The sequence below is a fragment of the Urocitellus parryii genome, chromosome 2 (assembly GCF_045843805.1).
Source record: "Urocitellus parryii isolate mUroPar1 chromosome 2, mUroPar1.hap1, whole genome shotgun sequence".
NCBI classification, from domain to species: domain Eukaryota; kingdom Metazoa; phylum Chordata; class Mammalia; order Rodentia; family Sciuridae; genus Urocitellus; species Urocitellus parryii.
In genome coordinates this window covers 199,649,213-199,660,422 of record NC_135532.1, presented here as the reverse complement: position 1 = coordinate 199,660,422, position 11,210 = coordinate 199,649,213, and the positions used below count along the sequence as shown (strand labels likewise).

Sequence of the window (11,210 nt, the reverse complement as noted above, 5' to 3'; positions counted from 1 at the left end):
TGAAGGAAAATTACAGAAGAAAGTATAAGATCATCTGAAATTATATCACCCAGAAGTAACCGCTATGTTTGATGACACTTCTTATATTTTTGCTAATGTGTCTCTTTACTTTTTAAAAGACAAAACTGACATTACACTACCAAATGTTTTTCAAACCATTTTTATTTTTTATTTATTTTTTTTTGAGAGAGAGAATTTTTTTTTAATATTTATTGTTTAGTTTTCGGTGGACACAACATCTTTGTTTGTATATGGTGCTGAGGTGCCAGGTGAGCGCGCTACCGCTTGAGCCACATCCCCAGCCCATCAAACCATTTTTAAACCAAATTTCATCTCAATCATCAGAAAACATCATATCATGAACAATTGTCCCATTATAAGGATTTACCATATTTTAGGTGAATATTTACTTATTTTTGACATTTGCTTTATAGAGGAAGTAAAAATAAAATGTACTAAAATTGTGTTTCATAATAGTGTACAATTTAAAAATGTATTTTTTTCTTAATAGAGGGAAAACTTGTTTTCTACTATCAACCACATGTCTTTATTCCTCTTATATTTATGAAATATCTTTAAAAGACTATCTTATAATAAATATTATATTATACTTAACAAAGTGCATTAGATATGGTACCTTCTCTTCCCCATTAGTCTGGAAAGTGATGTCTTGTAATGCCAAACCAAGATCATCTCGATATCGAGCTTGATAATTAATAAACTCCACTACCCCTTTATTGGGCCATTGTAATGGAGGCCTTCTAGACATAATCCAAGGTGCCTTAAAACGAAGAAATATTCTTTAAGTTATACTTACAATAAAATAATACCTTCTCTTCCCCCAAAATAATTCTTCTGCATGTAACCAAAAGTGAGGAAAAATGATAAAAGACATTTATATATATAATTTTCTGAAAATAGTTTTCAATACTTACGAAAATAAAACTTCTCATCAGGTTATAAGAAAATTTTAGAAATAAATTTTTAGAGAGAGCAAAGCTTCCCATCACCTATCAAGTTATCAGGACAAACTTCCTAAAATCCTATCAAGAGGTTTAGGGTAACTTGAAATTTGAGGTGAGAGGAGGACAATTTGTCTCCCATTCATTCCCTAAATACTAAGTGTTTATAATGCCAATTGTACTTACTGGAGATTCAGCAAAGAGGAAAACAGATAAAGTGATCTTCCACTTTTGAAGGATATGTGCTAACAGGGAGGGAGACAGAACTACATAACACAGGGGGAGCATTGGATGAACAAAGTTTTGGAGGATAAGCACTTGGTAGAAGTGGTAGGAAGAGGGCATGATTGTGAGCAGGGTCATTAGCAAAGGCTACACTGCACACAGTGAGGGAACAAGTCACAAGAATGTCAGCAGAAGAGGATTCAGGGCAAAGGAAAGTGTGTGTGCCAAGGACCTGAGATGGAAGCCTGCCTGGAATACTGGAGAGACTTCAGGAGGTAGAACACACAGGACTGTGTGTACCTGGGTGGCTGGATGAAGTATTTCATGGGAGGATGTAAGGATGGCCTTAGACCTTAGCCTAAGCAACTCCATTTTAAAACTCTAGTTTGAAATCTGCAGTCTCACCAGGCACACCTATGGAGCCCTTCAGTATGGCCCTCAGGCACAAACAAGTCACTTCTCCCCACCCTGACAAACTCAGAGTGAAGACTCTGGCGTGTTGTCCTCACCCTGATAAGAGCGAGAAGCAAGAAAATCAGGGAGGGGACCACCAGATCAGATTCTTTAACCTCAGGACAAATGATGTCACTGAGAAATCCAGTAGCAGCTGATAGGGATTGAAAAGACAATCAGAAGCTCCCAAATTTAGTATAAATGATGGAGCAAATGAACAGACATTCAGCCAGCAGACAAGGATGCACACAATCCTGAGAGCCTGATGAGGAACTGGACTGACAGCCCAACTCTTCTCATCTGCCTGATCCTCTGTGTCATTCTCACTGCTCTCAAACTCTACAGCAGCCTCCTGATTTGGGTGAGAAAAGGACTTCTCCCTGATCACCTCCTCAGGAAGCCATCAGCTCCACCCCAGGAGAAGCCTGCCTTGGTTCCTTACCTGATCGCCACGGTCTGAGTGAGTGTGCATCTGCTGGACTCAGAACCTAAGGCTTGAGACTTTTGATCTGACCCTTGAGCTTAACATGCAGAGGGAATGTCTGTCATGAGCCTGTCATGATTAAGTGTGTTTGCAGTGCTTAGAATTAATCTAGAATTGTTTGCTGTGAATTGATTATGTCTGTTGCAGTGCCTGAGGATTGCAGCATTAAGGATTGTCATTTTCTTGATTAAGAACCTACAGAGTGGGCTGGGGATGTGGCTCAAGGGGTAGCGCGCTCGCCTGGCACGCGTGCCGCCCGGGTTCGATCCTCAGCACCACATACCAACAAAGATGTTGTGTCCTCCAAGAACTAAAAAATAAATATTGAAAATTCTCTCTCTCTCTCTCCCTCTCTCCCTCTCTCTTTAAAAAAAAAAAAGAACCTACAGAGTGAAATTGTATTGACTGATTTGAAAAAAAATTATTGAAAAGGGCAGAAGCGCATGGACAGTCTTTATTTCTCCCCCTCGACTGCATAAGTCGCACCTTTTGCCCATGGAGACAGAGAGACAGATGGCCAATGTCAAGTTATACCTCAGGTAACATGAGAACTGAATACGGAACATTTGTGATCTAGGTAAGACAGGTTCCCTGAAGTGGTGGAATCAGAGGCCTGTTTAAAGAAGAAAGGAACTGGAGACAGCAAGTACCGGAAAATGTTCCAGAGAATTCTTCTACAAAAGGGAGTGGAGAAAGGGGGCTCTGGAGGGGGTGAACAAGTTTATCTAAACAGATATACCTCTTCTACATCAAGAGTTTTTGCAGGGGTATTTGTCACAATTTGCATCAAATTACATGAAGATGTTTTTGTTTTTTAAATATGTGTATACTTACACATGCATTGAATTGTATTTTTCCAATATGAAAGAAATATATATTTATTGAAAAATTTCAGAAAATAAAGAAAATGATATTTTTTATGTAAGTCATCAGATGATAAATAGACTAAGCAAAGTGAAATTTAGTTCCTAAAGATTAAGAATATAGAATAATTGTCTATGAGAAGGAAAGGCAAGAGCTAGGAGAGAATCCAGAGGACAATTCAAAGTTTAGGAAGGAGCTGGAGGATGTGGAGAATACTTTAGCTTATTTATAGGTTGTGTAAAGTAAGGGAGTAGGAAATTAGAAAGGTAGGAAAAAAAGGTAGAGAGGTGGTTACTGGAGAAAGGTCTGAGAAGACAGGAAGAAATAAAACAAAAAATATAATTGGAGATATTAAATTGTTATGTGGAGAAGATGTATTTCTTCCTTAGTGTCCAAGCAAATGAGAGTTATATGCAAAAGAGGAAAGAGGAATTCAAGTCACCTTCACTATCTTAATATTTATGGAACTTGAAGTGGAGATCACTTGATGAGCAAAATACAAGGATAACTTAAATTTTATTCCCTATCAATAGTTAAATTTTTTGCCTTCCCAAATTATAATTGATTAAAAGGAAGATTTATTTTCCTTCTCCTTCCCATTCACTGAGGTGTTAATGATGAATTAATGAAACAGAAGGTATAATCACTACAAACATAATTAATCTAAAAACTGTGAGGACTCTAAATAATTATAAGATGACTATATAAAGGCTTTTTTCACAATGTTAAATACCCCATAAAGTTATAATTGTAAATTGTGTATTTTACCCTATATCAGTAGAGGACAAATCATCATGTCTTTTGAAAACAGGTTATCCTATTACATTCTCATAACTTGTTGAAACACCTTACAATTTGTGGAGAGTCTATTTAATCAGCAAGGTTTTTATTTCTATTTTAGTGATATATACAATAATGGTGCATTTTACAATATTTTTTTTGTTTCAATGTCATTGAAATGCTGAATATTAGAATGTGAATTTAGAAATTGAAGGCTTTGTTAAAATTTAGTTTTCAAGATGTCAACTGAAGGTTCATCATGATGTCTTAATCCTAAACATTTACTGGTTATTGATGAGTGCCTACCTCTTTATCAATATCTTCATATTCACACACTCTTTCAATGGACACTGCATTGGTTTCAATTTCACATGCCTTCCTTACCCAAAAATTCAGAGATTGAGTAATCTTGGGGATGAGGATAAGAGAGGAAGTAAGAGATTAATTCATATTCTTTCATCTTATATGTAAAAAGTAATACTATGTTTTATAAGGTTTAATTTTCTGAGTTTTCAAATGCCTCCTGTCTTTTGATTACTTAACAACTCTAGAAGAAAACATATTTATACATATATACACATCTGTGTTCCTTCAAGTATGTTAGACCTAAATATAATAAATAATGGAATGATTTGGAAGATGATAAAATGACCAGAATTCAATACATAGTAAAGTAATCCATACTTGGTGTAAGGAATAATGAATAGCAAGATGGATAGGATATGCCTCACAAAATCTACATCATAAATGCAAATAAAAGATAATTAATGACACTGGGGCATTCTTCTCTACCTTCCGCCAGAAGGAAGACTCTCCTATTTTATTTCCTCATTTGAAAAAAAAAATTCATAGTCCTCACTATGGCAGTGTATATACTAAAATTGGAATGATACAAAGAAAATTAGGATGGTCCCTGCACAAGGATGACACAAATATTCGTGAAGTGTTCTATATTTTTCAATAGAATATTACATAGCATTAATAGAGAATAAAATTATTGTATTTGCAGGTAAATGAATGGAGTTGGAGAATATCCCCAAAACCAAAGGCTGAATGTTCCCTCTGGTAAGTGGATGCTGATCCATAATGGGGAGCGGGGAAACATGGGAAAAATGGAGGAACTTTGATGAGGCAAAGGGGAGGGAAGAGTGGGGTGGGGTCATGGGGGCAGGAAAGATGGTGGAATGAGACGGACCTTATTACCCTAAGTACATGTATGACTGACTGCACATATGATGTGACACTACATCATGTACAACCAGAGAAATGAAAAGTTGTGCTGTAATTGTGTACAATAAATCAGAATGCATTCTGCTGTCATATATACCTAATTAAAATAAATAAATTAATAAAAGTTTGTAAACACTAGTTTGTTTTGTTTTGTTTTTTACCGTGCCCTCAAATGTAGGTTCTCCAGGTTGAACTTCAAGTTTACTTCTGAAAGTCAAAAGCTTTGGCTTTTATTTTATCTTCAGTTTGGTGCCAACTTACATGATGGCCTACTTGACTTGAACAGATGTGGAGCTCCTTAAAATGTTTCTTGAACCCACTTGAGATATATATTCACACATTTCACTGAAGAAATACTAACATTTGATTATGGGATTTTACCCCAAACCCTGAATATGTATTTTATATTCTCTTTCTAGAAGTATAAGTCCAGAATACTGAAATGCCCGAAGGGTTTTGAATACAAGACTAAGGTACATACCCAAATCATCTAGACTTACCTGTGTAATTAATGTGTAATTACATTAACTGGTTTAAGGCATTTACTCTTTCACAAAGGAGATATGGACACACTCTTACCAGTGCTTTGAAGTATAATATAAAATAGGGCTTAGGGGAAAATTCATAAGCAGAAGAGAAGTAGAGCATATACTGCACCCAGAGCTTGCATGTATCTACTTGCTTCAGCAGGGCAAAGTGAGCACACCAGCTATGGTGGGGAGAGACCATACCGCATAACCCTCTGTAATTATAAAGATGGGGAGCAAGAGACTTGTGGGTCATTATGGAAGGTTCCTGTTCCTCCAGGGCTCAGCCCATTCTTTCTGGGAGCTAACTGAAAATTGCTGAGCCAGCTCCTGGCTACTACCAAAATAGAGGAAGAAATGGGCCTCCGGGGTAATCCAGATTTGCCTCTCATTACTTAGTTAATACAATCTATAATTCAGACAGGCAAAGGAGAAGAGTGTTTAATTAATTGCATTATAAACATGCCATGTACCACAAAATCATTATTACTTACATTTAGGGCATAGGATATAGACAAACCAACTATTGCTGAATCTATGGAATTGCCAGACAACACAGCAAGCAGAGCAGTAAAGAACAGCATTAAGTTGCCAAGAAATTCAAGCCTAACGGACAGCCACCTGTAATAAATGGAATGTTCCTGAGAACTGAGATGCAAAAGTTTTGGTGCAGTTAATACTAACTCTACTCTAAGAAATTGAGAAGAAAACATCAATGACTACTTTCTTTGCCTGCCCCACACCCCCGTCCTTACTTGGAACTCAATTAGGAACTCAATTAAACCCAGATTATCACAATGATGCTAGCTTAAATAAAGGATTCCTCTGCATAAAAGTTCACATTACTTTTGCAGAAGTTTCCTTTAAAGCTTAATCAGAATTAAAAAGCAAAAGACAAGAACTTTAGCTAAGATGAGTTACTGGCAAATAAGTTACTTCTCCAATTACATACACTGTAAAATCAGATACATTTCATACTGATTAAATTATTCTCTAAAAATTAAAATATGCCCAACTACTACTTATTATTTCATTATTACCTCCTTATAAGATTATAACTTGAAATTAAAACTACCATAGAAAAGTATACACAAACAAAATATATTCTACAAACATTGAATACAACAGAATCTTATTAGTCATTCTAATAGCATCCTATAATTTCTTCAAAAAACAGAACTTTGTTTTCATATAAAGTAGTAAGTATGTGTCTTTTATATGGTATATATGTAGATATGATTTAACTTAAATGCATATTAAACACTAGAAAATATTCAGGATTTACATATGTGTGTGTGTGTGTGTGTGTGTGTGTGTATAAATACATATTTAACTAATGAATGTATACTGATTTGATGAAATGGCATTAGAAAACACTTTTTTTTTTTTTTTTGGTATTCTGGATTGAACTCAGGGGCACTCCACTGAGACACATCCCTAGCCCTATTTTGTATTTTTTTCTCTTTAGATACAGGGTCTTAGTGAGTTGCTTAGTGCCTTGATTTTGCTGAGGCTGGCTTTGAACTCTTGACCCTCAAGCTTCAGCCTCCCAAGCCACTGGGATTATAGGAGTGTGCTACTGCACCTGGCTAGAAAACATTCTTTCATTTAAAAGTCAGTGAACAAAGTATCTAAGAATAGACAGATTCTATGCTAGATTTATTGATGAAACGTACCTGTTTGAAATTACATTATTGTAGAAACAGACCAAGTTCTCATTCACTACCTCTCTGTTTTGCTGGATAAACCTCTGTTCATGTCCGAATGCTCTAATAGTGGACACTCCCAATAAAGTCTCACTGAAGTGAGAAATGACAGGGGAACGGGAAGCTCCTGACAACCGCCGAATCTGTCGAGAGCTGGCTATGTAGTATCTCTAATCAGAAGACAGAAAGAAGTAGTTGGAAAGATGTAGCAGAAGTTGCTTCAGTGACTTAAAAACTACAAGAACCTTGTGTTGTGACTTAAAGTGACCCCCCACCCCCGACAAAAGCTTGCGTCCAAATTCTAACACCTCTCTCTGTATCTTTAAGCATCACCTTATTTGGAATTAGAACCTTTGCAGATGTACATAATGTAAGGATCTCAAGATAAAATCATTCTGGATTTGTGGTAGGCCCTTAATCCAATGCTGAGTGTCTCTACAAGTCTCGGTAAAGGACTCAAAACAGAGAGAGAGAATGCCATGTGTGGTGAAAGGCGGAACTTAGAGGGATATGTCCACAAGATAAGGAAAATGCCAGGATTGCCAACAGCCCAGAAAAGCAAGCATAAAGCATGAAACAACTTCTCCTTGGAGTCCCCAGGAGGAACCAACCCTGCCTGCATTTTGATCTTGGACTTCTGGCCTCCAGAATTAACAGAGGATAAATTTCTCTCATTTTTAAAACACCCAGCTTTTACTTGCTACAGGAGACTTAGAAAACTAATACCCCTTTATAACAGTGAAAACCCCAAATTATGGACAGTAGAACTAGGACATAATTAGAAAAAATTTCACTCAATTGGTGCTCTCAAGTGACCATTATTGAGTACCTACAATAGGAAAAGTTCTGTGTCACATGCTGAAAACATGACCAGGCAGTTAACCCATTGAGGGAAGCTGACCAAGGGTACCTATGATATTTTTTTACCTGAACAAAATTGCAAAACAAAAAGCAAATCAATTTATTTTTTCCTCCATGAAAAAGATATAGTATACCCAGAATTATGATTGAGTTACTCCCCCTTAGCCTGAGGGATTATGAAGAGTTTGGAAGGACTATGTCCTAAATTAACTGAAATATCATTAACCATCTACAGAAAATTGCTACCAATTGCAAATGAAAATCAGGGATTACAGATCTTTTACTTTTTTTTTTTTCAGAAAAATCTCCATATCTGGAATTTCATGTAAAATCCCTGATTTTAATGTCTTTATTTTGGTAAAAACGCTGATCAAGCAAAACAAACATGTATCTCAAGCCATTTATAAAACTATCAGTTTATAGTTCATAAACTCTTCTCTGTACTAAATGCTCTGGAAAATACAAAGGATTATCACATTCTAGAGGCTGCAAAGGGACTTACCAGACTGTCTAGTTCATGGATGCTGTTTTTGGAGACACAGACTCTGAGAGTAGCTGATTAAGGGTGAGACACTTATCCCTAGGTATATGTATATGTGAATACTATACATCCTTTGAGTTTTTTGTTTTTTTTTTTAAATTCATTGACCTATAGAAGCCATGCAGTTCTTCCAGGGAACTCTCCAGGGAATCTAGCTTAAGCACCATTAATCTAGATCAGTTTCTCATACTCTAGTAGGAATCACCTGGAAGGTTTGTTAAAATGCAGACCTCTGGGCCCCATATTGAGATATTCTAATTCAGTAGGCCTGGGTTTACCATACTTTGAATAGCACATGTCAAGTGAAACTGATAATTCCACAGGGAAGAGAAGTAGAGCGCAGAAAGGGAAGTTATATTCTTGATGCAGAAAACAAAAGGTGACAAGAACTCAAGGCTCCTGAATCCAAATTCAAGTATCACCTTATTCAACTTCCTAGGGGGTTCTAGATTCTTTTAATCCTAGTCACCCTATTATAGTTTACCAACCATAAGATCATCACATAAAACTTCATTCATGACATGTGTGTGTGTGCGTGTGTGTATGTATGTATCTTTTTTTAAGTGGATAAAATTGACCCTCAGTAGCATTCTTCTGTTTCCAGATTGATTTTTTTTTTTAAATAAGACATAGTCTCTGGCCTTTGGAAACATGATCTGATCAAAAAGACAATATGTGGTCTCCTAAAAAGTAACTTATAATACTAGTAATATAATACATCCATAGTACATAGGTGATTTTGCACTATTTTGGTAGAAAATGATTCACAAGAAAGTGGAATATAACATAGGCCATGCAGAGTAAGATCTAGGTAGAGAGAATAGAGAAAACATGTGAAGTAGGTAGAATAATAATAGCACATGTTCAGAAATAAGAAAATGATTAACATTCTGTCTTGAGCAGACTAAATTCTAATATGAATTTTAAAAGCTGAGTTTTTGGAAGGATTTGAACTACAAAGAAGGTATCCTTTTGTGAGAAAAGCTTTAGAATATTTTGATATTCAATTTAAAAAATATATTAGTAAATTGTGTTTACTTACTGTAGCCTCACAGTGACATAATTTTTGAGTTCAAATTGGTTGATTGTATTTTAATACACAGATAACACATGAATAACATGAGACATATTTAGTTCTTCCAGCAAAAATTTGCTGATATCTAGGATAATAGGACAAAAGGTAGTATCTGTTTCTGTCTTGATTATGCAGGCAAATTAGCATAGCTTAGAGACAGCATGGACTGCTGCTCTTCTAGATTTACTGCACAATGACTATTGAGGCTACTTTTTCATGGATGGCTCCCAGCCAATGACTGGATATGAGAGAGAGTGTGAAAGCAGACTCATTCAGAAGTTACATGGGACCCACCAGTGGTGACCTTGGTTGAGATTTTCCCTTTGAATTGAATGTACCTTTAATAAAAAATGCTCTGCAATGACAGACTTTTCCTCCCCAATTCTTCTAGCTCCTTTTCCCTCACAGGTATCACACATACATTGCTGTCCAAGAGTCCTCCCAGCTAAGCCTTTTCCTGTTTCCTCTTCTTTATTTTGACATGCATTTCCCAAAGTATATCTATAGTATAATTCACTTCTAGGACCCTGCTTTTTGGAGAATCTGAACTAATAGTAAGTTTAAGTGGGTGTAAAACTACATTGAACTGTAGATGCATGTTATTAATACAAATAAAAACCAAAATACTTACTTGTATGGTGAAATATAAGAAAACCAAGGGAATAATCCCAAGAATGAAGAGTGGGAAAGCTCCCAGGATGACCAAAATTGTTCCGATAACATCTAGTGTATAATTCAACCAGGTCCGTAAATAGTAATGGAAACGTATATCAATTATAAACATATCCTGAAAAAAATTTGATACCAGATCACTTTATTTTTAACTATTTCATGGCTTAGAATGAGAGAAAGAAGAAATATATCCTTTAATGGAAAATGAAAAAGAATTTACCAAAATGTTACAATTAGATGACTAAGAAAGTCTAACTACACTCTTTTCCCACCACTATACATTTCTCTTATAGTCCATAGGCTATGCCACAAAGCAAGTCTTCACAAATACAAAAAAATAGAGATATTACACAGCATTCTATCTGACCATAATGGAATGAAATTTGAAATTGATGACAAAAAAAAAGACAAGCTACTCCAACACTTGGAGACTAAACAATATGTTATTGAATGATGCATCGATAACAGAAGATATCAAATTTGGAGCCTGACCCCATGAAATGGAGATTAGAGCCAACTTTTTCTTCTATCAGACGCAGAGTTTCTGGTTTGATCCCTAGCTCCTTGATCCATTTTGCATTAACTTTTGTGCATGACGAGAGAAAAGGATTCAGTTTCATTTTGTTGCATATGGATTTCCAGTTCTCCCAGCACCATTTATTGAAGATGCTATCCTTTCTCCATTGCATGCTTTTAGCACCTTTGTCTAATATAAGATAGTTGTAATTTTGTGGATTGGTCTCTGTGTCTTCTATTCTGTACCATTGGTCTACCTGCCTGTTTTGCTACCAGTACCATGCTGTTTTTGTTACTATTGCTCTGTAGTATAG

The 11,210-nt window shown here is 35.9% G+C and overlaps 1 protein-coding gene and 1 non-coding gene across 2 annotated transcripts in view; one reads left to right on the top strand and one right to left on the bottom strand.

Moving 5' to 3' along the window:
- Positions 1–11,210, bottom strand: part of LOC113199044 (multidrug resistance-associated protein 1-like) — a 91,473-nt gene that overhangs the window by 4,189 nt on the left and 76,074 nt on the right. The window contains exons 20-24 of the mRNA XM_026411930.2: positions 10,340–10,495; positions 7,202–7,401; positions 6,020–6,146; positions 4,075–4,176; positions 638–781 (exon numbers count right to left, since the gene is read on the bottom strand). Coding sequence (XP_026267715.2) covers positions 638–781; positions 4,075–4,176; positions 6,020–6,146; positions 7,202–7,401; positions 10,340–10,495 — 729 coding nt within the window. The remainder of the gene's footprint in view (positions 1–637; positions 782–4,074; positions 4,177–6,019; positions 6,147–7,201; positions 7,402–10,339; positions 10,496–11,210) is intronic.
- LOC113199146 (U6 spliceosomal RNA) lies at positions 4,624–4,726 on the top strand. The gene has a single exon (XR_003302935.2). It is a non-coding gene; the product is annotated as a U6 spliceosomal RNA (small nuclear RNA).